General features: G+C 40.7%; 1 protein-coding gene across 1 annotated transcript in view; it reads left to right on the top strand.

Moving 5' to 3' along the window:
• Positions 1-4,093, top strand: part of SFT2D2 (SFT2 domain containing 2) — a 749,963-nt gene extending 745,870 nt beyond the window's left edge. The window contains exon 8 of the mRNA XM_044072088.1: positions 3,109-4,093. Within this exon, the coding sequence (XP_043928023.1) occupies positions 3,109-3,148 (40 nt within the window). The 3' untranslated portion in view covers positions 3,149-4,093. The remainder of the gene's footprint in view (positions 1-3,108) is intronic.
• The last annotated feature ends 23,110 nt before the right edge of the window (positions 4,094-27,203 follow it).

The following is a 27,203-nucleotide window of genomic DNA, read 5'->3' as shown; positions in this document are numbered from 1 at the left end:
TCCACAGAATAAAGGGGAACGGATACTGCATTCCTTAGATATACACGGACAACTTAGATTCTACTTGGACAGGACTAAGCCTCAAAGGAAATCTGAACAACTGCTGGTAGCATCTGTTGCAGGGGCAGAGGGGAAGGCTATTTCAAAGCAAACCATTTCTAAATGAATAAGACATTGCATTCATTTCTGCTATAAGCACCATGGAAAATCTATCCCCCAGGGGATCAGACCTCACTCCACCAGGGCTGCATCTACCTCTACAGCCTTTCTCAGAGGTGTCCCTACCAGGGACATCCTAGAAGCTGCTACCTGGAGTTCTGTACATGCTTTCACAAAGCATTGTCATTTGCCAATTTTCTCTAAATCCAGAGCTGGCTTTGCCACTACAGTCTTGCAGGGCCTTATAGCTGGCCCTAATGCTATCTTAACTCCTTCTCCCAACCATAGCTTTGGGAATCTACCCAAATGTAATGACTGCAACAGTGAAACATGAAGAGCATAGTACAGTTGTGTACACTTACCATAAATGTAGATGCTCAAGTGTATTCACTGTTGCAGTCCTGGTTACCCTCCCCCCAGCCCCCTAACTTCTTTTTGCTATACCTCTGCTTTCCTTTACTATACTTAAAAGCCTTTTTGGTGTATTTGCTTTTTTGTTGGAGGTATATCTTTGTGTTTTTTTGTTTAATTGCTTCCCATTAGGGGGCACCTGACATCTGGGGCAAGAAAAACTGATGTAATGGCATCGGCTGCATGTTTTATACCCCTGATGACCTGACGTCAAGGAAGAAGGGACAGCAACCGATGCAGGACCCAAGACTTTGTTAATCAGGCCGACTGAGGGCAACCTGCAAGCAGATAACCCAAATGTAACGACTGCAACAGTGAATATACTCGAAGATCTACATTTATGGTAAGTGTACACAACGGTACTTTTTGTATAGTTTAGTACTTTCTCCTATCAAACTGTCAGCTAAAATATATTGCAAGCTTGTGAGTTGGGTAACAGTCTTTCTGGTAGCTGTAACTTCTGTAAAATGAGTAACTGAACTCCAAGCACTGTCTTCGATATTTCGCAAAGACAGGGTTACTTTTCAAACAAATCCTTCCTTCCTTACCTAAAGTTACCACTGAAACCAGTATCAATTAAGTCATCAATTTGCCAGTTTTCTTACCCAAATTTGAAAACAAAGGAGAATACACCCTTCGTCTTCTTGAAGTACATAGGCAACTTCATTTCTACCTTCACAGGACCAAGGAATTTAGAAAAAAATTTATCAGTTATTTGCCTCCTTTACTAATAAAAGATTGGGAAGACCAGTTTCATAAACTACACAGGCTAAATGGATAATAGATTGTATTTCCTATGTTTAGTCCTTGGAAGATATAACCTTACCAAGACAACCAAAAGCGTTTTCAAGCACTTGGTCTAATACTCATACCTTTGTTGTGCATTATTTCCAGAAATAGAGCTGCCTTTGGTTCCACAGTGCTGTGGAACATGCTTCCATGAGGGCCATCCAAGATTTCTGTAGCTGGGGAATCTGTCCCATTTGTTGAGGAACGAATGAAAATAACAACATCAGATAAAAAAGTTATATACTCACCATAATGTTCAGTGTGTGTTGTCCATTTGCATTCTTTCTCATCCCCCCCCCCCCAATCTATGACTTTGGGTGAGATCTAATGGAATTGTTGTTAGAAACAATAAGTTCCTGTTTGAGCTCCTGATCTTTCAACTCTCATTTTCCATTCATAGCATTGTTATTATATTTTAGGATTACAATGTATATTATAGCAGCAAACTCGATATGAGGGATTGTGGTTGTCAGGGGCGTTATGGATAAGGGAAGAGCTGGAGATTTGGAGCCTTCAATCTTTAGAAAGTGGCTGAGTTGGATCCAAGGATCGGATCGAAAACTATTCATTGAGGAAGAATGAAAATGGACAGCACAGATGGAACGTTATGTTGAATACATAGCTTCTTACATAGCTTCTTTTTTATATAATAATTAGTGAAGGAAAGGCAATAGAATGGAAAGGGGCCAAGAATTAATTTGGACTGCAGGCAGTGATTGCCTTCCCAGAACTAATTTGGATTGCAGGCAGTAATTGCCTTCCCAATCAGGGACTGATATCAGAGTATAGACAAAGAAAAAGGCATAGGGAAGTCCTAAATGAAAGACCTGCACTTCGTCAAGTTTTTAATGTAACCTAGAACAGAAGCTGTTAAAAAGGGATAATTAGTAGGACATATAAAATATTGCACAATTTCTATAGGAAGAGGTCAGAAAAGATTTGGAAGAGAGATTAGATATGCATTTCACAAAGAAACAATGGGATGACTTATGTACGGCTTCCAAACACGTGACAAAGACTAGATGATTTAGGATTTTTGCCAGGATGTGTTTGCATAGCTACTTTTATACCCCAAGCAGATGGCCAAATAATTTTTCTGGGGTAGATGGCAAAGGACGGAGGTGTGATGGGGAAGAAAGAGGTAACTGGGAACTTGAGAACATATAGTTTGGGAGTGTAATCAGTTGACCGACTTTAACAGTTCACTGCAGAGTATTCTGTCAGGAATACTGGGCGAACAAATAAGTGATAGAGTGATGAAGGAAATGATTTTTCCTAGCTGGGCTTCAGGATCTGATTGCCTAGACATAGCAAGTCTTTAGGTTTAATTGTGATGACTGCCCAAAAAGCAATTGGTAGAAAATAGAAATCAAAGTGTAAACCAACTATACTTGGAGTAGTGGATGTTGTAACAGAAGTGAAAGAACAGAACTTGGGTTAGAGAGTTAATTACATAAAAAAAAAGAAATCGGAAAATACATGCAGAAAAATGTTTTGGAGGAGGAATGAGGTTTAAGCAAAGGCAGGAACTGAATAATGTATATAATGTTTTATAGAATGTGTGTAGTGTGTAATGTTTGCAAATGTGAACTTGTTAATGGCTTGATTACTTTTATATAAATGTGTTTGCCTCTGTCGCAAGTGATATTTTTATTTCTTGTGTGTGTTGCACTTGTATTCTGTACTGTTTAACACAACTGAATTGACAATGAGGATTTAACGTGTGTGTTTATCTCTCTAATTCAACAGAGATGCTGTGAAGAAATGCTTTTCAGTTTGCCTTTCCTGAAAGCTGCTGTAACCAGAAGAGTTGTGAACGTAGTGTCCTTTGGTATACTGCTTCATTAACTGTTGTATAATTCTGTAATCTGAACAATGCTCACCTTATTATGTGCCTGTGGTTCTGGACCACCCAAAATTTGGGGAACAAAATGTGTTGTCAGTTCTTAAAGGAAAAAAGACAGAGTAAAATTATGTAGTGCCTAAATGTCGCGGAAAGAAGACTTTTATCCTCACGTTCCTGGGTCACAAAAACAACAAACCAAAATTATGTAGTGCCCAAGTGTTGTGGAAGAAAGCACATTTTTATCTCTCATTCCTAAATCCAGTGTACTGATGGTCTATTCTTTTGCATACTTTGGAAAATTCTTCACCTGAAAATTTTGGCCAGATATCACTTCACACTGATTATCATTTTAAAAATGTGTGTCTGCTTTAATATGTCATATGTTTGCATATGGAGTTGATAAACATCCTTTATGGGTTGATGGTGACCGTGTAGTGCATATTGGATCCAAACAGTGATTTTTAAGTGTAGTCATGGCATGTACAAAATAGACTCCTTGGGAAGAAAAGTACAACAAATTGGCTGACTGGCTGTTTGGGTCTTGCTTATTAGACAAGAATTTTAATGAAATTTTGTTGAATTCTGTTCTGAGCTACACATAAAAATATATTTCCAGGTGTTGCTGTTAAACTCCTTAAAGTTCATTAATTAGTATTGATATGAAGTGAAAACATTTCTGAGCTTGTGTCAGAAGGGATATTAAAAGCACATTTTATGGTGTTTTTGAATATGAAAGTTTACACATTCATCTGAACAGGAAAACGTGTATTACATTTGTCAGTACTGGAGGGATGCTGCAGATTTATTTTTTCATTGTTGTCCACCTGTATTGCTTATTGTTTATGCACTGCATGAGAAAATTAAGGATGACACTTGCTTTTCCAGCAATCTCATGAAGTTTTCTTGTCTTTGTCTAGTTGTATATTACAGCTAAAACACGATTTTTGCAATAAGTTCAGGCCATTGTAGCCTGGTAAAGTCTCCAATTTTACTTCCTCTTTAATGCCAGGTTCCTGTTAGCACAGCCAGTCTGGTATATTTAATGTATTGCTGAGGGTTTTGCAGTTGCAGGAAAGAGATGGCTGCAGATTATAAGAAAATAATTTCAAAGATCGATACCTATTATTGACTGGCACTTAAGTAATAACATAGACCAGGGAGCCAAATAGTGCATTTTCTGTGACAGCTGAGAAGTACATAAAATAAAACTAACTAAACCTAAACTTCAGTAAGCTGTGAACCAGTAAATAGCTGTTATATCTGGTACATTTAGTAATAAGACAGTGTTGCAACATTATCCCTCATTCCAAATTTCATAGTTGTGTTACTTAAAATTGTAAATAGTCTGTTTTTTATCTTACTTTTTTCCCCTGAATTTAGTAAAAAAAAAAAAAAAAATTCTTACCTGTTAAAATCTCTTAACTTAGTAACCAGCACCAGTTCAAAATCTGTTGGATATGGGAATATTTTATTCATGAAATGTGTGACTATGCAGAGTTGAGTTGTGATTGTAAGGGAGAAGTATTCTCTATAACTTCTTGTGGAGGTAAAGTACAAGTCATGAATCATCTTTTAGAATGGTCTGACCTTCAGAAGAATTTAAATCTAAATGATAAAAAGTAGGTGTGTGTGTGTGTGTGTGTGTGTGTGTGTGTGTGTGTGTGTGTGTGTGTGTGTGTGTGTGGGGTGGGGACTGCATTTTTATTTTTGTTTCTGCAAATTCTCAAATCCAGTAGCTGACCAGTTAGACCAGTAAACTAAGCATATGTGATGTTTTATAAATTACATAAATTGTTATATATATATATATATATATATATATATATATATGGATCTACTTCAGATGATTGAAGTTTTACAACTTTGAATGTCATATGGCTGAGACCATCTGATCAAAACTGCAAAACTTCGAACACCTAAAATAAAAACAAAAAAAAAATTCCTGGACGTTTTAAATATACCAACTCTGAGATCACAACAAACAAAAATTGATGGACGTTTTAAATATACCAACTCTGACATCGCACTACAATGAGGAAAAGGGAAAATTTCCCGTTCCACGCTGTATGGAGATCTCCATTCAGAACATTTGAAGTTTTAAAACTTCGATGTGTGTGTATATATATATATATATATATATGGATTCCATACACTTGGTCGAATTTCATTTAGTCGAAAATGATTCCAGGCATTGCACTTCACTGAAAGCTCATTTGACTGAAAGCTCACTTGGTTGAAGCTCATTTGGTCAATAATGGAATATAGCCCCTGTCCCACTGCAGTGCAACCCTGGAGTGAGAATATTAAATAGGGGGGGGTGTGGGGGGCACAGCCCCTTACATAATTTTAATCTATTCACTGTTATAAGAAGGTATATCCATTAGAAATGCATATATATATATATATATATATATATATATTTAGTAAAAACTATTAGCATAATGTGGGGGGCTACGCCGCCCCCACACCCCGTTATTTAATATTCTCACTCCAGGGTTGCACTGCAGTGGGGCAGGGGCTATATTCCATTTTCAACCAAATGAACTTCGGCCAAGTGAGCTTTCAGTCAAGTGAGCTTTCAGTGAAGTGAACTGCCTGTAATCATTTTCGACCAAGTGTAATTCGACCAAGTGAATGGAATCCATATATATATATATATATATATATAAAAATAAATGTATACATACACACAAATACAGACAAAATCACTGCTTAGACACGGTTAGAATCATAGATGTGAAAGGGTAACATTAGCTCTCATTTGGGACTCAAATCCAAGACATTCAGCATAACATGCTGGTGTCACTGCTGCTGAACCAACAAGAGTCTTTGGACAGATAGGTGGTGGAGAGAATTTACTTCATGAGCCTTATCCTTTCAGTAAAGAGCCCTCCAGCTTCTTGATTAAGGTTGCACTAAGGTAGCATTTCTAGTCTTTGTTATTTGGAGTAGCTATGGTCAGTTGCATCTTCATGTGACTGAGAACAATAGGTCATTAAACAACTATATTAAAATTTAAATATTTTAAGATGAACACCAACTAGGCTGTTGTGACACTACTATGATATGAAGTGAAAACAGACCATGCAGCTCTACAAAACAGAAGAAAACTGTTTCCATCAACACATTAAGAGTAACCAGTGCATTTACCTGTTTAACTTTATTAGAGAATAAAAAAATATTCAGGATTTTCTTAATAAGCAACAAAGCCTAAGTATATCCAAATTCTAGAGGCATTTTCACTTTTACAACTCATTTGCAGAATAATGTCTTTGAGAGTAGAACATACTTCTGGTTGTCATGTAACTGAACTGATAGTGGGAGTTTGTCTTAAAAATGTTATTTGTCTTGTATTTGTTTACCAGTGTATTCCTTTGATCAAAAGTGACCAGTTGCAGACACATTCCTGGTGAAAAAAGAAGTTGCATGCAGATGATCAGGGTCATCTGTAGATTCTCCATTTTTTCCTTTTAATATCTTATCCTGAGGCACAATGGCATCAAAGTTGATTATAAGTCCAAAAGTAACAGCCCATCCTCATAAAAGTGTCTTGTCTGAAAGTTTCCTTATCAGACATTTGACTATATTTGTCTTTTTCTGTTTGATAAACCTGCATCCATTTCGATGATTTAGACTTCTTTAATGAATACAGAAATTTGACTTGTGATCTACACATTCCGTTTAATATAAACTAAGTATACTTTGAAATTTTGTGATTACCTCAGTGCCTGAATACATATTGATATGCAGTCCTTACCTTGTATTTGTAGTATTTATAAAGTGTAGGTTCCTTGCATGCAAGCACAGCATGCCACTTTGTGTCCTCTTTTGTCTAATTTCTGATTATTGATAAAGTGCATTCCTACATTTGCTATTTTAAATGCATTGTTGGGTGTCCTTACAGTTGTTGTGGTGGGTCTGGGAAGTTGTACTTGATGCAAAATATAACTACAGAATCAGCGTGATGCTATACACTTTTCAAATAAATGAAAAAGACAAAAAACACATTATGGCAGATGGTCTGTTAATTTCAGTGAATATCACCCGAATGTTCCATAACCTTCTATGTATAGACATTTTTGTCTGCCCCCCCCCCCCCCACACACACACACACGCACCAAAAAAAATGCTTGTAACTGGACGTGTAATACATCAGGGCATGCATTCACTTGTTAATCCACATTTCTTAGTGCATAAGGATACTCTTCTCTTGGCTTTCTGCTGTATTACACAGATCCCTATTTTATATTATTTTTTTAAGCAAAAAACATCTTTTGAATTATCACTTAGGACATAGGCAGTCATACATGTATATACATGAAAACAAACCATACTGACATTTTTCAGTTGATAATTTAGTGATGTAAATAGTTGCTGTCCAAAAATTCAAAAATATGGATTTTTAAAGCAGTTTTTTGCAGGGCATATGAGACTCTCCCCTGCACCCCTATGTGTGTGTGTGTGTGTGTGGGGGGGGGGGGTGCCTCCACACTGCTACTTCTGAATATGCAGCCTTTGAGGTAAGGACCTTTTACAGGCAGGAGCAGATCAGATACCTTTTCTGAAAATTTTGAGCTTTCACATTATGAGCCTTGTTACATATTTCTCTGGAAGTATAAACTAATATCCTACATTATATACACCTTAGTATAGCTTACTGCTGTTATATGTACTATCCATACTTAGATCATCCTATGTTTCTAATCTGATTATGAATGTCAAGTGCATTTCTAGATATCCCCTTTCATTTAAAGTATATTGTTATGGTGCAAAATAATATGTTTGTAAATCCATTTAATCTTAGAGTGACTTGGTACTGTAACAATAACCATAAAACACTAGAGTTATCTCCATCATGTTTACTTCAGTTGCATTGCAAGAATTTGTTGCTACTTAGTCCAATATTAAGTCTGTTTGCTCTTTCTTTTATTGGTCTGTTGAATGTTTAGTTATTCTTTTATGAAAGTATTCAAAATGTATTTACTTCACTTATTTGCCAGCACACAGCTTGCCCTTTTGGAACATCATGCAAGCAAGAGTAAAAGTGGAAAACTATATAATTTGATAATTTTGTTTGCTCTCTGTTGTCCATTGAGTCCCAGGTAGGGTCTAGCTCCCTATGACCCCCAATCGGGTAAAGCAGGTATCTTAGAGTGTCCAACATGTAATAGAATGTTGAAAAGTACAGTATTTAAATATAACCCTGTTTATAGATTTTACTTGCTGTGTCATTTTTTTCCAACTTGTAATGTCATCTTTGTGTTTAGTGACAGTTTTGGTGTTCAGACTTCTAAATGTTACCTTCCTGATTGTACTTAATGCATTCATGTCATCTTTTCTTGTCATTAAAGGGTAATAGTTTATGGTGAATAGGTGGTAAGCGGACATGAGAGCTGATTGTTCGTATTTTTAATTGTTGAAAACTGGAAATAGCTACCAAGTAATATATGAGAAGTTAGGCCTGAAGAGCTTTACTTGCAGTTCCTAGGCCTGTATTGCCTCATAAAATTCGTATGTGTTTTTTGTTGTGTCACTATGCAGATATGTAATTCCTGTGTATACAAATGCATAACAAATAATGAAATAAAATGGAATGCCTGCTGGTTTTTGAGAAACTGCTTCTGCACAAAACAGTTGCAGGTTTTGGACAGCTATCCTGCATTTGTCAAGTGTTAATTGTAAACAGATGTCCTTTTCATAAACACGACTGCATGATTACATAGGTAACGAAATTTGTTTTAGAGTAAGAGTTGGTACTTGACATGAGAAATCTTGTTGGGTAAGTGGTATTAAATTGCCTGCTGAAATGGTTATAAGCAGTTTATGTTCTCCTTTCCCTTATTTGGATGTATTTGTCTGTGCTGTTCCTGTGCATGTGCACATGCCATGGCATCATGCACTGGGCTTGGAGAATATTCCTAGCTCATTCTTTTCTGCCAGTCACACCGTTTGTACAGTGGTTATAAAAAGTTTACACATCCCTGTTAAAATGCCAGGTTTTTCTGATATAAAAAATGAGAGCACAATAAATAATTTCAAAACTTTTCCCACCTTTAATGTGACCTATAACCTGTACAATTTCATTGAAAAACAAACAAATCTTGTTAGGGAAGAAATATAAAAAGTAAAAAACGTACAATAAGCTGGTTGCATAACTGTGCACACCCATAAACTAATACTTTGTTGAAGTACCTTTTGAATTAATTACAACATTCAGTCTTCTTGCGTACGAGTCTTTTAGCACATGTTGATTTGGCAGCATTTGCCCACTCATCCTTGCAGAAGTGCTCCAAATCTGTCAGATTGCAAGGGCATCTCTTGTGCACAGCCCTTTTTAGGTCACTCCACATATTTTCTATTGGATTTAGGTCTGGGATCTGGCTGGGCTATTCCAAAACTTTAATTTTCTTCTGGTGAAGCCATTCTTTTGTTGATTTGGATGTATGCTTGGGGTCATTGTCGTGTTGAAAGGTGAAATTCATCTTCAGCTTTCTACCAGACCCCTGAAGGTTTTGGGCCAAAAGTGATTGGTATTTGGAACTGTTCATAATTCCCTCCACCTTGACTAAAGCCCCAGTTCCCCAGCTGAAGAAAAGCAACCCCAAAGCATGATACTGCCACCACCATGCTTCAGCTGGGGATGGTGTTCTTTTGGTGATGCAAAGTGTTGTTTTTGCACCAAATGTACCTTTTGGAATTGTGGCCAAAAAGTTCAACTTTGGTCTCATCAGACCATTACACATTTTCCCACATGCTTTTAGGAGACGATGCATTTTTTTGCAAATTTTAGCCGGGCCAGGATGTTTTTCTGTGTAAGAAAAGGCTTCCTTCTTGCAACCCTACCCCATAGCCCAGATATATGGAGAATATGGGAGATTGTTGTCACATGTAGTACACAACCAGTACTTGCCAGAAATTCTTGCAGTAGGTCTCTTGGCAGGCCTCCCTGACCAGTTTTTGTCTTGTCTTTTCATCAATTTTGGAGGGACGTCCAGTTCTTTGCAACGTCACTGTTGTCCCATATTTTCTCCACTTTTTGATGACTGTCTTCACTGTGTTCCATGGTGTGTCCAATGTGCTGGAAATTTTTTTGTACCCTTCTCGTGACTGATACCTTTCAGCAATGAGATCCCTTTGATGCTTTGTAAGCTTTCTCTGAACTATGGCTTTTGCTGTAGCAGGCAACTGAGTAAATGTCAGGACAATCCTACTGGGACAGCTGAACTTTATTTGGGGTTAATCAGAGTCTCTTTAATTGATGGCAGGTGTGTACCCCAGAAGACTGAATGCTGTAATTCAATCAAAAGGTGCTTCAATACAGTATTTAAGAGTGTGCACACTTATGCAACCAGATTATTGTATGTTTTTTATTTTTTATATTTTTCCCCCAACAGATTTGTTTGTTTTTCAATTGAATTGTACAGGTTATAGGTCACATTAAAGGTGGGAAAAGTTTTGAAATGATTTATTGTGGTCTCCTTTTTTATATCACAAAAACCTGGCATTTTAACAGGGGTGTGTAAACTTTTTATATCCACTGTATGTCAGTCCTGACTGTCGTAATAAAAAAAAATCATGTTTGGTGCCTACAAAGCAATACACTTCTAAGTGTTTTTGTGACCAGGTTCCACCCTGGAATTATCTGGGTGTGGGGGCATGATGCCAGGTACTTCCATATGTAATGGCATGTCATCCTGGCCACGCCGAGGGTGCGGAGAGAGAGAAGTTGGAAGCCAGAAGATATTTATTTGAAAGTCCTACTTGGAACAAAGCCAATTTTCAGCGGAGGCCCGGGGAGAAACGCTCCAAATGCATGTCTTTTCAAACGTGGGAGGAAACCAGAGCTCCCAGAGAAAACCCACACGAATGCAGGGAGGACATGCTGAATCCACATAGAAGGCACTCCAGCCAAGAATCGAACCAGAGAATCTCTTGCTGTGAGGTGACAACGCCACCACTGCACCATCCATATTACAAGGATGGTCCCTTGCATGGTCCCAAGTTAGCCAAGGCATGGGGAGAAGGTGAAGAAGTTGGAAGTTAGATATGAGTCATACCATAATTAAGGTTAATCTGGTTTTGAGATGGTCTTGTAGGAAACATGTGCTGGCAACTCTTTCTTGACTATCAATAGTTCAAGCTCACTTCTGTTTACCAAGAGGTCATTAGATGTGCACAACTTGCAGCCATTTTAGGGGAGTACATCCTGAGCTGTCTGTATCAGCTCTACACACAACTGACTTGTACCCATGAAATCACCATGTTCAATGATACAGGCTTAGTGGTAGCACTCTGGACCTAGAGCTTCCATTAGGACTCTGGTCTGGTAGGTCTAAGTGATAGACATTGGCCATGTATTTGACATCTAGTAGGACTTCTGGCAGACGTAGGAGCGTACCCATAAGGAAAGTGGCATATGCCAGTGCTTGACCCTTCTTTAGGCTCAGTGACAACTCTGAAGAGAGCTTTATTGCACAGGAGTCCCATCATCTGGACAGTCACACACTTTCTTGCACACATTGGTCAAGTGTATGCCTTTCATCACAGAGCCAAGGTTAGAGGTAAATTCTCTCTTTCTCTTTTTTTGCCACAGGAAAGAGGACTGTAGAGACCTGGAGATCTTCATTTTTGAGACATGAAAAGGATATCAGTTCCTTCTTTCCTTAAATACCACCCCCAGCTTACATCAACTCTGAAAAGAGACTTGGACTGATGATCTGTATGTATGGGTCTGTGACCTATGTAACCTTCCACACAGAGATGTCAGTCTGAGTATCTTGCTAAGAAGAGGGATGAGACTTGGTTCCTGCATGATCTCTTTAGTTGGACTTAGCTCTTGGCAGTCAGCAGCACATTTCCTCTTTACTGTCTGATAACGAGTTAGGGATTTTTAGGCAGTGTTTTCCAGTGTCATATTAAAGCTTAGATCTCCCCAGTGTTTGTCTAATCTTTTCAGCTGCCAGGCACTACAGAAGTTGGCAGCCCTTCCCCATTCTGGGGACAAGGAAGAGCTACTTAAGACTGTCACAACTAAAATGTAAAATTGATTAAATGTACTCTAATGAAGGCAGTGGACTGAGGCATGTGCAAAGTGGTGTGGCTGAGGATTTCCCTCATCAAGGGCAAGCGCAGGCTGTTTTTGGTGCCCCTTTCCAGAATTTTTTTTTTTTTTTTAAATGGAATTCTAAGACCTGGTTGAAGACTTTCAAAAGAACTGTGCTTTGGCCACTGCAGAGGTTCTGTATAATACCCCACACTACCTTCACCCAGACCATCCTAGTTCTCCAGTCGGATCCACCCTTTTGGAATGAGAGGAGGGCTTTGAAGCATCAAGCAGTCCTGCCTCGCCTTGTTGTTCTGACCAAGTTGTACAGAAATGCAACTTCAGCAACTCAGCAGTCACAAGTCTGACTGTTGATCAGGACTTTGCTTTTGGGGGGGTGGGTGACTTTGCTGCAACCTGAGGGAACCATCTGCAGGGATCTAAGGGTTACCAGCCTTAATATGGATCTTAGATGCTTGTGTCTTGCATTTAAATCCCCCCACAGAAAGTTTGCTGCTCAGGAACAAAGTCATCTCTAAACAGGTCTCAGGATAGGCTCAGACCATCTTCCTTATTGGATCAGTGGAGCTGTATTGACCCTCCCTTCTTTGTAATGAATAAAACCAGGGATTGAACCCTTACAACTTAGTTCTGAATGGGGTGAAAAGATTTTTTTTAATCTCATCCTGGATCTCATCCATGTCAGTTAGCTTCAACCGGTGACTTTTCAGTGTGTCATTTTCTTGCTACCACTGGATAGCAGGATGGTGTTGCCAGACAGGACTGTTGCCTTTTGGCACATCATTGTCTCTGCATTACTCAGGAGCTTCATTTGGTTTGCTATGGCAAAGTGTTTGACCTGTCCTCTGCTCCCCCAGCATTTGTTAAGGTGCTGTTTTTGATAGTGCAGGTTTTACAGGAGATGACCCTCATGTGTGCACTTTTTTGAATAAGTGCCTCTGTGGCTTGTGGACTTCCTGATAGCATCCTTAGCTTGGGTACTGCGGTATTGCATTTTCCTGTGTGTTTAATATTTCAGTTGTCTTCTATATCAAGACCAGATATTGCAGGTTTCATTGTTGTTAGCTCATTGTGTAAATTTAAAAATACCTATTTTTTTTATTTAAAATGTTCATAAGTCATGTAAGTTTAAAATTCATTCTCTGCTTCTATCTGTAACTTCCATACTGTGGCTGAAATTGATAAATTTTGGATCAGTCCATTAACCTAGAAAACATAATAAAGCCCCCTCAGAGCCCCACTCAAAGATTTGCTCTTTTGTCTAACCTGACCGAGACGTCTGGAAGAGACTGGACAGCAGCGGATTCTATGGGCACCATGTTAGGCTTCTTTTTAATCCATGGCTGAATGTTGGTGTTGTGGCAGGTAAACTCAAAAGCCATGGTACTCTGGGTCAAGAGCTTCAAGTATTGATTGTCTAAATAAACAGAAAGGGACCACAGATGGTTGCAAAGTGTGTTCAGAACAATCACCTGACAAATCTCACACCAAGTTTGGTCATGAGTAACACCCAAACAAAAAAGGCACTCAAGGTGTCTGTCTTTATGGGGATTCTGCCTATCAAATTCACATTTTCCCTTCCTGGATAATGTAAAATGATAAAGCTAATAAAGGGAAAATGAAAAGACTCCATCAGCACACTTATCTTGTAACGGCTTGGTAGCTGAACCAACTTTGAGAACAACCTCCAGAGTACCTTCATGGAAAGGCGTTCAGACTGATGGCAAGAAGTTAAAAAGATTAGATGTACATATGTCACTTATGTACCTTACACCTTACACAGTGTCTGGAAGGTGATAAAGCTTTGGTATGATGGCCAGATATTTGGGTGCCCTCAGTAGGATATCTCAGCTGTTACTGCAACAGTGAGAAGTAGGACATCTACTGTTATGGGAAGAGCTTACTGCCTGCAGAGAGGTACCAGGAAGCCCTATCCCTGGTATCCTGAGTGAGAATGTTCTACAGTGTTTAGGCACCAACCACTGTGCATCTATCGGGCTTTGATGGTGGCCACGATATTCACAGTTATATTCTGGACACATGAGGATGTGGGTTTATCAGAATATTCCTATGGAATATGTAGCGGGGATGAAGAGTAAGATTTAAGAGATTAGACCTGGTAGATAGTGTACCTGAAGATGAACTGTGGACGGAAGTTTGTGATATTAGTCAAGATTCAGCAACAAAAATATTCCAAATTGAAACGAATTAGAAGGCCAAGGGGCTGCCTCTGGATACTTTAGAATAACTGAAGGAAAGTACAGCAAATAAGGCACTAGAGATATGTAAAATATGTCAGACTAAATGCAGAATTTCAGAGACTAGCTACAAAAGATCAGGAGATGCACTTAAATGAGTGTATGAGCCTTATTTATCATGATTGTTAATTACAAGAATCTGTATGTTTGTTGAGATATGAAGAACATTTGCAAAAGGAGGAAGTTCATGTGATACATACAGCCCTGTAAAGCTGCAAGAATGAACAGGTAGGCTGCATTATCTTTACATATTAAAGATGCTTCCTGAATAGGAAAGCTATGAGCAGCTTAAGCCAATGAAGTTTTCTGCTTTATTTCCAGTTACTTCTGAAATAAATGTAGAAAAATGTAATACTGTCCATGTCCCATATTGCTGCTTTCAAAATCTTTCTGAGCATTTATAACAAATGGCAAAAAATATATGGTGGGGTAGTGAAAGCAGTAACAACTGTAATGATAAAAAGGTTTAATTTCATTTAGTCTTTGTGATCATTTTTAGTAAGTACAAGACACAAGTATGTGGGGGTTAATGAAGCAATAAAGTAAAATAAAACAAGACATTGTTTTAGAAAAAGTAAATATAAATAAAACTATATAAAAATTAGCCAAAGTATAACAGCGAAATTCAGTGGTAGTGTGGGTTATGAGAATTTCCTCACTTGTGAGCTAACTGCAGCTCTCATGGATAAATACTGCAGAATCTGCACTATTAACTTTAGATGTTTATCATACTGATCATTGCTGCAGTAACTTTGGCTTTACAGGTTATATCCTGCCAAGACCGTACGTGAAACACTGGTCCAAAGCGAGGAGGATGGGAAGACGCTGTCTGCCATCGGGGTCCGCTTCTCGAATCCCCAACGATCCTTTTCAAGGAATCAGAGGGGACAAAAGAAGTTGTGGTTTCGCAAGTCTCAGCAGTCCCATCCGGCTTCGGACCCCTCATCCTCTAGAGGCAGAGGAGGACAAGGTGGACGCCGTCCCAGAGGCAGGGGGGGGCCACGTAACTTCGGGTCTAGGGAACCTTTCTCGGACAGGCCCGCGCAACAGCCCTGAGGGCTTACCCAGCTGTCCCTCTCTGTAGGCAGTCGGGGGCGTTTATTGGAGCATCTGATAAATTGGGAGTCCATCACGACAGATCGATGGGTGCTCCGAATCATATCCAGAGGTTACACCATTCCATGCATGAACCTACTCCCCAAAGTCAAGCACCTCCCCGATGTCCCACCCGATCAAAGGGAGGCAGCAGCTTCAGAGGTGTCAAAGCTGCTAGAAAAAAGAGCCATCCAGCCCGTCCCCCCCAGACCAGTCCGGATTGGGCTACTACTCCAGGTTCTTTTTGGTGCCAAAAAAGACGGGGACTTAAGACCGATTCTAGATCTCTCCGCCCTGAACCTGTTCATCCCCAAGGAGAAGTTCCGGATGGTCACTCTTCAGTCTATTCTTCCCCCTTCTTCGGGAGAACGACTGGATGTGCTCTATAGACCTCAAGGATGCGTACTACCACATTCTGATGGACAGGCGATCCAGGAGGTTCCTCCGCTTCCCGCTGGGAGACCGTCATTTCCTATTCAGGGTTCTCCCGATCGGCCTCACCTCAGCCCCCAGGGTGTTCGCCAAGGTCATGGCAGTGATTGCAGCCCACCTGAGACTCCAGGGCATTCAGGTGTTCCCGTACCTGGACGACTGGCTCCTTGCCGCCCCCAACAGGCATAAACTCTGTATTGCAAGGGATTATGCGCTGACTCTCGCCCAGAGTTTGGGCATATCAGTGAACCTTCAAAAGTCCTTCCTTCAACCAGTGCAGGTTTTGGAGTTTATAAGGGCCAAATTGGACACGCGCATCTCTCGGGCCTTCCTAAACCTGGACAGGCTCAACAGCTTATCGCATCAGATCTTAGCCCTTCTTCGAAGCCCAGCTCCTGCGGCGGAGTTAGTCCTGAGGGCACTGGGGTCTATGGCAGCGGCCATTGGTCTCTCTCTTCATGCTCGCCTACGAATGAGGGTCTTACAGTGGACTCTTCAAGTTCAATGGTCACTAGTGTTTCACCCACTGAACACTCCTATTCCACTGAGCAGAACTTGCAGGGACTCCCTCCTTTGGTAGCTTCACTCGTGAGAGCTGCAGGAAGGGAGACCCTTTGTATTTCCCCCACCCCAATCCACGTTGACCATGGATGCTTCTTGCCTCGGTGGGGGGGCATTGTTTGGGCAAAACCGTCCAAGGCACGTGGACCCCCATAGAGACCGCTTTGCATATCAGTGTCCTAGAAATGAGGGCGGTGCTTTTAGCGTTGCAAGCTCTCCACAACCTTCTCCCTCTAGGGACTATTGCGATCCAGACAGACAACATGGAGGTGGTCTGGTACATAAACAGGGGGGGACCAGGTCTTATCCCCTCTGCCGAGAGGCTATGAGAGTGTGGGAATGGGCGATATCCACCAACCGCTTTCTGGTAGCAACGCACATTCCGGGTCGGTCCAACATATTGGCGGACAAACTGAGTCGGGTGATTCTCACCCCGTACGAGTGGTCTCTCAATCCTTCAGTTGCGAAGCAGATCTTCCGCGCATGGGGTTGGCTTTGCTGCGATCTTTTCGCCTCTCTGTCAAACACAAAGTGCAGTGAGTACTTCGCAATACTTCCCCCTTCAGGGGAGACCCCGAGAGACGTTCTGATGAATGCTTGGCCACCCGGTCTTCTTTATGCTTATCCCCCCTCCCGCTTATGACTAAGTTCATTCAGAAAGCATGTCGGTTGGGGAGCAAAGTTATCCTCATAGCCCCATTCTGGCCTCGTCAGATCTGGTTTCCTTTTCTGCGGTCTCACAGTATAGTTCCTCCATGGATCCTGGATCCCATTCCAGATTTGATTTTGCATCCTGCGGGATGCCAAACCCTGAACTTGCTAAACCTCAAGCTGACTGCTTGGTTGATCCAGTTCCACTGATGGCTAGGACTCCCGGTATCTCATCACCAGTGAAGGCCATTCTGGTGGTGGCCCATAAGCCTGCTACCAGAAAAATTTACAATAGTAAATGGAATCATATTTCCATCTGGGCCAAGGGCAAAGGCCTGGATCCTTTTACAGTTCCTATTCCAACGATTCTGGATTTTCTGTCGCTAATCTTTCAAAAAGGAGTGCGCGCTTCCACTGTTAAGGTACAACTAGCAGCTATTTCCCATTTTCACATGGGAGATGGACTGGGATCTGTAGCATCTTCAAAGATATGCAAAACCTTCTTGAGGGGCATTTTTCTTTTGAAGCCACCAGTAAAGTCGGTGCTTCCTCCATGAGACTTAACTTTAATCCTACAAGATTTGACAAGTCCACCTTTTGAGCCTGCCACCTCGGTTCCGTTAAAATTCTTGTCTTGGAAAACAGCCTTTTTAGTGGCTATTACATCAACCAAGAGGGTTTCAGAACTCCAAGCCCTGTGCATGAAACCCCCTTACCTCATTTTTCACAAGGATAGAGCGTCTCTCAGGACTAACCCGTCTTTCCTACCAAAGGTGGCTTCAGAGTCAAATATTAACCAGTCAATCAATTTACCAGTATTCTTCCCAAATTTTCAGAACAAAGGGGGGAGTACACATTGTACAAACTGGATGTACACAGGCAACTACGTTTCTACCTGCACAGGACTAAAGATTTTTGCAAGTCTGATCAGTTATTTGTATCTTTTGCCAAATCAACCATGGGAAAGGCAATTTCTAAAGTAACCCTAGCTAATTGGATTTCTCAGTGCATAATCCACAGGTATACGTCCTCAGGTAAACCAGTTCCTATGGGAATTCACGCTCATTCAACCCGATCCATTGCTGCATAGGTTCATAGGTTGGTACTAGGCTATCAGCCCTAGGGCCTATACAAGCCTAGCCATAACAATTCCCTGGCTATTTCTTCCCACATTATTTACTTTCCTGGACCCCTGTCTAGCAGGGCGACTGACGTGATCCCTGGGGTGAATTTCCTTTCTCCCATCCAATCGTCAAGGTTCCTCTTGAAGAGGTCCAAAGAGGCACTCTGCTTGACATGTATGAGCAATCTATTCCAGAGTCTGGGGAGTCTCTGGGTGAGGAACCTATCCCTCCAGCATGTTTTGTTTATTGTGATGGCAAGGTTTAGATCCCTGGAGTGTGTAGCTCTGAGGGATTGGGATTTCTTTAAGTGTAGCATGTCCAACAGCTCTGGGTTTGACATGGCCTTGTATGTTAAGCAGAGATCGCCTCTGAGTAGACGATACGTGACAGAGTATAGCTGGAGTTTTTTAAGGCGGTCAGCGTAGGGCATCTGCTTTAGGCCTGTGATTCGTTTAGTGAGGTATTTCTGAGGCCTTTCCAGTTGTTGCAGATGTCTTGAGAGGTACATACCAAATGGGGTGTTGTATTCTATAATGGGTCTAATGAGGGATGAGTGCAGTGGGACAATGACCTCCTTTTTTCTGGATGAAAAGCCCTTCGTGATGAGGTGTGCCACATAGAAGGATTTCCTGACTGTTGTGGCGATGTGGTTATCGAAGGTGAGACTACTGTCCACCTGTGTCACTAAGTCTCTTATCACACTTTCTGTGTTTAGTGTACTGCCACCTATATGGTAATTCATGGATACATGTTTTTTCCCAAAGGGGATAACAATACATTTCTTGGCATTGAGCTTGAGCCCATGGCTCTGGCACCAAGCATCTGTTTCTGTAAGGCCCTTTTGTAGAGTATCCACATCATTTGGGGATTCAATAATGGCTCCCAGTTTGCAGTCATCTGCAAACTTTGTTAGCCAGAGTCCCTTAGTGTTGACCTGTACTTCAGAGAAGTAGATGCCAAACAAGAGCGCCCCAGGACTGAACCCTGAGGTACTCCACTTGTCACTTGTCTGGAGCTGGATTTGGAGTCGGCTACTTTTACAGTGTGGGTTCTATCAGTAAGCCATTTAGCAACCCATTGGGTGACATAGGGATTAATGCCCAACTTAGTAAGTTTATCTATGATTCCAGAGTAGGGGATGGTGTCAAAGGCCTTGGCAAGGTCTCGATAGGCTGTGTGGACCACCTTACCCTTGTCCATGGCTCTGGAGACTGATTCAAAGAAGTCAATCAGGTTCAGGAGACAAGATCGGCCCTTCACAAACCCAAACTGGGTGGGGTCCAGTGTTTGAAGGTTGCCAATGTCTTTGTTTATAAGTTCCATGATAATACGCTCCATGGCCTTGCAGATAAGGCTTGTCAGACTGATGGGACGGTAGTTTCCGGGATCCAAGGTGGATTGCCCCCTTGTGGATTGGGATAACTGTAGCTCTGCCACTCAGTGGGCACGAAACCTGAGGTGAGGCTATGATTAAACATGACACTTAAGTGAGGTGCCAGTTCATATTGTAGTTCATGTAGTACACAGCCGGGATGTCATCTGGTCCCATGGATGCTATATTCTTGGCTTTAGAGAGTGCGTTTTGTACCTGTGTGGCCGTTATTACTGGAATTTGGCAATCTTCCGGTATTGAGATGGGCCATTTAGGGGGTGAGAGGGGGGTGAAGTTGGCACTGAATCGATCTGCCAGGATATTGGCAATATCCTTCGGATCAGTATATTTAATGCCATTCTGTTTTAGCTCAGAGCAGATCTGAGCATTGCCATTTAGATTCTTGACATAGTTATAGAATGCTTTGTGGTTGTCTTTGGAATCTTTGGCAGTTTTATTTTCGTAACTAGCTTTGGAGGATTTTGAGGCATTTCAGTTTTTTACTGAGGCTAGTAAGGGAGTTTTTTGCATCCTGGGATTTTCCTCTTTTCTGCAAAAGTTTCTTCCTTTTGTTGTAAAGTTTGTTTATGGCAGGGGACCACCAGATTGGCTTCCTTTTTTTGGATGAGAGCATTTTGGTTCTATTTGGGATGGCACGATTCATGCATGAGTGGATGTGCTCGTACAGTACCTTAGTGTAGGATTCAGCAGTTGAACTTTCAGTTCCCATCTGCATGGGTGTCATGAAGTTTGTCACTTCTGACTTGAGTAGCATGAAGTTGGCTTTGGAGAAGTTTTTATTGTGGTTTCTTTACTGGGGGTGGGGTGGGATGTGGATGTTAAGGGTGATTAGCTTATGGTCAGACCTGACTAACGAGAGGGTGACCATAGGTATGGAGCATTGATTTCCCATGTTGGTAATGACCAGGTCTAGGATATTGGAGCCCCTGGTGGGACTATGGATTAGTTGATCCAGGGCGTTGGAATTTATGAATTCCAAGAACCGTTGCGCAAAGGTGTTGGGACACGAGTAGTTTTCCCAGTTAATGGCAGGGTAGTTAAAATCACCCAGTATTAGGGTGTTTGGTTCTATCTTAATATTTTCCAGTATGTTTAGAAAGGTGTAGTGAGAATCTTGGGGTATGGTGGGGGATCTGTAGCAAGCTACAATTTGGATTGCAGTCTTACCTACTGTTAGTTGCACTTGGAGAATTTCAGACACATTGTGTTGGCCAACTAGTCTGGTGGTGTGAATATCCTTGGTGAATATTGACACTCCTCCACCTTTAGTGTTTCGGTCCTGATTTGGTGGCCGAAAAGTGTGGTAAGAGTTGTAGCCTGGTATTGCAGGAGTGCTCTCTGGAGCCTTGAACCACGTCTCAGTTACTGCACAGATATCAATGTTCTCCATTTTTAGGAGTGCCTCGAGAGAGTGCATTTTGAGGTTTAGACTTCTAGCATTGAGTAGCATTACCTTCAGATTTTGCATGCTTGTACCTGTTACGGTGGTGGTTTTGTCCTTTGAAGTTTGCCTAAAAAAGGCACTATAGGGGTGGCAAGAGCCTTAGCCAGTAACCTGAATCCCAGGGGCGACAGGTGCAGACCATCTCTGGCAAAGCATCGTGGTCTGTCAATCAGGTCATCCCAGGCAGACAGATACTGGATCCACTTTGAATGACACCATAAGCTTAGCCAATTGTTGAAGTCAATCATTTTATCCTTATATTGTGGTATCATTCTGGGCGAAGGCAGGATGCTACTCAGGGCTAGCGTCATACCTGCCTAGGCCACATGATCCGAGAGCTCTTCCATGTCTCTTTTCATGTAGTCCAGGGAGGTACGTCTCAAGCCATTCACTCCAACATGGACAATGACAGAGTCATATTTGTACTACTTGTGGAGTGACTTGAGTGCATGCGTTATGTGGCGGATCCTGGCACCCGACAGACAGCTGACTGTAATTTTCTCCTTATTCAACCTGGTGAGAGGGACATCAGTGTGCCGGACTATAGAGTCACCTATGACTAAAGTGTTAGGTACATTGTCTTGCCTTAGGGGCTGTTGCTGGGTGGCACACTGGTGTTGTGAACTATGTGACACATTGGTTGTGATTGGTGTTTGTTTGCGTTTCAGCTTCAGAGGTCTTTGTTACTTGGGCAGGTTACAGTTAAGGGCCTCTGCATATGTGGATTTAGTGTTGCTATATGTGGGTGTTGGTGGTGCGGGTTTAGAAGGGCTATGTGTTGCTTGAGGTGTAGTGTGGGTGTTAACCTTCTCCTCTTGACTGTTTAGCACAATCTTGGGTGGAGAGAGCTTTACTTCCATTTTGGCTATGTAAGTGCATCTCTCACAGGTTGTAGTGTTGGGTGGTAGGAGGAGAGGGTTGTCTGTGTACGAGGCAATTGCTGCATTGCCCCAGTATGTCCAGATTCACCAGGTGGACAGGAGAAATCACCGGAAGCTGACCCTTGGACATGCCTGGTTTGGGGCTTTTTTTTTTTCTTTGTAAAGTATAGGATCTGTTTCCTTAGCAAGGTACTTTGCAATTATAGGCTGTTTAGTGCCTACTATTAATTTATCCTTGTTAACAAGGAGAGTTCAGTGTTTGTATGAGTTTAAGACTTCCTAGTGCTTTCCAGCAGGTATTAGAGAAAGTGCTAGTCACAGGGATGCTTAAAGGTAAGATTGAAAAGAATGCAAGTGTGCACTAGAGAAGTTAGATGTGAAAGTAGGTAACTTGAGTTTTACCTGTTTAAAAAGTTAAGGTTTAGTGGAGAGTTACTATTTTTAAAACAGCAAGATGGATTGAAAGGGGTGGTCACTTTTGTATTTTGGTACTATGAAAGCAGCCTTCTGGTCCAGGGTTCCTCTGGATGACATATGTTCAGCAGCTACTTGGTCCTCTTCTCATACGTTCATTTCCCATTATAAATTGGATATGATTTCGAGGAGTAGGGCTTCCTTTGGCTCTGCGGTGCTTCGGAATATCCTTCCGTAAGGCCACCCAGGGTTATTTTTATAGGTAGCTGGGGACTCTGTCCCACAGGTTGCAGAACAAATAAAGTAACTACTTCAGATAAAGAAGTTATGTACTCACCGTAATGTTCCATCTGAGTAGGTACTTCATTTGTCTGCAACCGACCCCCCCTCCATTCCCCCTAACCATATCATGATACCTGTTCACCTGAAAAATATTATTTTTCATGAGGTTAGGCAATACTTGATCCTCTGTCGAAGGTGTGAATTTTAGACTGAACAAACTCTATCTGAGGTAATACAGTAGGCAGCAGGGGGTTATGGGTAGGGGAGGAGCTAGGAGCTCGGATCTTTTAGCTAGTGAAGCTGCCGGCTCTGATCCGAGGTCGGATCCGATGCCCACAGGTTGCAGACAAATGAAGTACCTACTCAGATGGAACATTATGGTGAGTACATAACTTCTTTTTCTTGCAGAAGTAATTTCTGGTAAAAGAATGTGTAATACCTCCTTTCCTGAAGGGATTCAAGACACTGCGTCTGAACAAGAAGATGAAGGGACAGATGCATTATTTTTCCCCCAGATTTCTGATTCAAACTCTGAGGAGAGTAGAGTTTGATTTTTTTCTGTGGGGCTTCTCTGTGAGACTTTTGCTAGAATGCACCAGTGTTTTCACTGGGAGAACACCCAAAAAATAGTATGAATTGTTTCAAAAGGAATTTCTAGAACCTACACCCATTCCTCCAGTTCCGTCTGCTTTAGAGGATGTGTGTATGTTACTGCCTGTGGTTTTCCTGATAGTCAGCCAGCAGCTGCCCCTAAAAAGGCAGCTAGAATGTATAAAGTTCCTCCTTTTAAGATTTTATACATAATTCTCAAACCTGACTCGGCAACTATAGCTGTAGTTGATCCCACAGCTGCTAAACACTTGGTTAATTCTAGTCCTACTCTTTCTGATGAGGAAATATGGGAAAAAGCATATACTTCCACGTCTATTTCAAAATTGTGAGTTATCAGGCTTATAATGGTTTTTTCTAGCTAATTTTGAAAGTATGATGAATGTTTTATCTGTAGTTTCTTCTTGAGGAAAAAATCTGCTTTAAATAATTTATTTTTTCAGAGGTCACTACTCACTGTTTGACTCTGTTGATACTTCTTCCAGGGCTGTGGCCACTGGTACTGTTTTGAGGAGGTATGCATGGCTGCGTTCTTAGAACCTCCCAGATGATGTTTAAAATGAGATATTAAATTCCCCTTTGAATAGAAATTTAGTTTCTGGCCTATCTGCTGCAAAGGTGATCAGAAAGTGTGATGAAAGGGGTGAACTGATCCAGGGAATCTCTTAAGATTTCAGCCCTCTTTTTCCAAATTTTCTAAGGGATTCTTTAACTCCTCGGTCAGTCTTGGCAAAAAGTAGAACAAACAGTCTCATTAAAAAGAAATGGCAAAGGAGCTATTATGGATGGGCAGTTTCCCGTCATCTCTCTAGCCAGCCTGATAGACGTGGGCATTCTGAGGCAGTGCAGCAATTGTCTCGTGTATACTAACAACCACTTACTCCTGAAACAAATACTTTGTGAGAGATGTGGTTATACTATGAAATTGAAGGCAAGACTCTCACATAAGGATAAATTGAATAAATAAGACCAATGGGAAGGTGTTATCTCCAAAAAAAAGTTTATGGTAAGCACTTTCATACACAGCAAATGTGTGAACTTCTTCAGACAAATCTGAAGATACAGATTTAAATAAGGCAGCAGTCATGACATCATACAATACAATCATTTAAAGCCACACACCTTCCTAATAAACTAATACTACCTATTAAATAAAAATGTAGAATATCACAATAAAAACTATAATACCTAAAAAATTCAGTAATACATGTTAAACCAACCAGACATATTTTCAACATCTTTTTAAAACTTTAGGCTTTAAAATATATTTCAGAGAACATTGATCATTTAGTTCTGGGTAAATATATGCATTGGTATTCAGTTGCCAATATAATTCTCTCTCCTTTAATCTAAGTGACCAAGGGCCACCCCTAATATTAATCCTAACTTGCCCGATAACAGAAAAAAGGAAAGAATGACCATTGTTTTCTAAAATATGTTTGGCAAGAGCATTATTAGGGTTCCCTCTACTAATATTGTATTGGTGTTCATAAATTTTTTGTTTAAGGTCTCTCTCTGTTTTGCCAATATAAAAACATGGGCAGACCTGGCATTTTAGCAAGATAAACCACTCCCGAACTGTCACAGTTATATTTCCCATAGATATTGAAAGTACAGTTACGGAGCTGAAACCTACTCGAAACGTTCATGCGTTTACAAAAATTACATCTGCCACACTTAACATACCCCTATTATTAAAAAGGGTACCACTGACTTTCTTTTCAAGTATATTCTTTAAGTTGCTACCACGCTTAAAGTCCACTTTCAGGGTCTCAGGTACACTCTGTCTAAAAAGGGGATCAACAGTAAAAAACGCCCAATTTTTGTTTGTCTCAACATTTTGGCATCCAGGGAAAAAGGGGTACTAAAATTCAAAGAAAATTGGTTTTGGGGGTTGCAGTAGGCAGATTGTCTATTTCAACCACTTCACCCCTATCCCCTGAATCCATTATAGTAAAATTCCTGTTCAAAATGGGTTTAAACCACCTTGAATCCCTCTTCCTATTCACTTAAATTATTCTAATAGGGAAGGTGGATAAGCCTTAGCAGGGAATGTAGCCTTGAGAAGGTTGCACTCCTGCAAAAAATCACTGTCAAGGGAAGTCATTCTGACAGCTCTCACCAATTGTCCTTTGACAACAGCTTTTTTCTGGTAGGGAGCTATGAAAATGCAAAAAGGTATTTGAATATGTAGGCTTTCTGAAAATGTTGGCCACATATCTACCATTTACACTATCCTTTCTCAATAGAATATCCAGAAAAGAAATGGTATCGGTACTAAATTCAAAAGTGAATTTAAGAAATGAGGTTAAGCCAGATAAAAATCCAACAGATTCAGAAGCCACAATATCATCCCCCTTAAGGATGACAAAGATGTTGTCCAAATAACGGGTATACCAGAAAATGTTGTTCTTAAAAAAACTCATTATTGAATAAAAATTCATTCTCTCAATAGACCATAACACTGTTGGCAAAACTTCTGCCAGAGACCCCATTGCTATGGTGGTCTTTTGCAAGTAAAGGTCCCCATCAAACAAATTGAAATTATTTGGCAATTATAATATTCAATAAAATCAATGTCATCATCAGGGACACCTTTCTTGTGTAAAAATTCCCTGGTACAACTAATACCCAAGTCCTCAGGGATGTTGTGTACAGATCACTAACAAGGGAATTATATTCACTATTAAATTACAGCCCATTAAGGGTTTCCAAAACATCCCAAGTATCACGGCGTATTTGGGCCTCCCCTATTAAATGTTTCTTTAATTTGGAATCTACAACCTTAGCACATCCATAGGTTATATAATTCCTGCCATCAACAATCTGGCAGAGGGATGGATTAACCAAATCCTTATGGATCTTGTAGAGCCCAAAAATCACTGGGGTAACTGGGGCTGTAATGTTCAAATAGTTGAATGTATCTGAATCATAGTGTCAATAAATAAATCATTTAGAAGAGATCTAATATGGTGGTGAGTAATATTAACTTGGTTAGCTGAGACTTTTTTTCATAAGCCTCAGTACACAAAATACTTAACATTCTTCTACGGTAATCATTTTCATTAAGAATTAAGCCGCCACCCTTATCAAGTTTAAGCACTCTGACTTTCTGTGTTTTCGATAACATTAAAGCATTCATTTCATCTTCAGAAATGTTAGGTTTAGATTTTTACCTCAAAGTACCATTAAATAAATTCCTAATATCAAGCTCACATAATCTTTCAAAAAATATTGTGCTATTCAGAGGTGGATTAAAAATACTAGAAATTCTACAGTCACTGTTGAGGCTAGTGTGGTTCCCTAATAAAATGTTTAAATTCAACTTGCGTGTGAAAGTTTTAAGGCCCAACAATGTTTGGGCTAAATTGGCATGTTTAGTTGGAACAAATGACAAGCCCCTTGAGAGTAAATCAGCCAAGTCCACAGGAACTGCAAAATCAGAAAAGTTATAAATTCTGAAGTCCCCAAGGATGATGCCACAATACAGACAAAAAAATGATTGATGTCAGTAATTGGCTTAGCTTCGGGTGTCACTCCAGGGGATTGAGTGTCTGTCTGCCTGGGAAGACATGTTCGACAGTCCACGCTGCTTTGCTAGAGATGGCCTTCACCTGTCTCCTAAAGGCTTTTGGATACTGTCAAAGATGCTTGCCTACCCCATAGTGCCTTTTTTTAAGCAATAACCAAACAGGTTTGTGCAGTCACAGAGACTTGGTTCAAGGCTGCTGCGAGCACTCTGGCTGTACAAGGCTTAAATGCGTTTCACACATTCAGACCCGAAAATGAA

The sequence above is a fragment of the Protopterus annectens genome, chromosome 5.part0 (genome assembly GCF_019279795.1).
Source record: "Protopterus annectens isolate FY-2018-M chromosome 5.part0, PAN1.0, whole genome shotgun sequence".
In the NCBI taxonomy this organism is placed as follows: domain Eukaryota; kingdom Metazoa; phylum Chordata; order Ceratodontiformes; family Protopteridae; genus Protopterus; species Protopterus annectens.
Note: the sequence above shows the minus strand (reverse complement) of the source record. Positions and strands in the feature narration are given on the sequence as shown.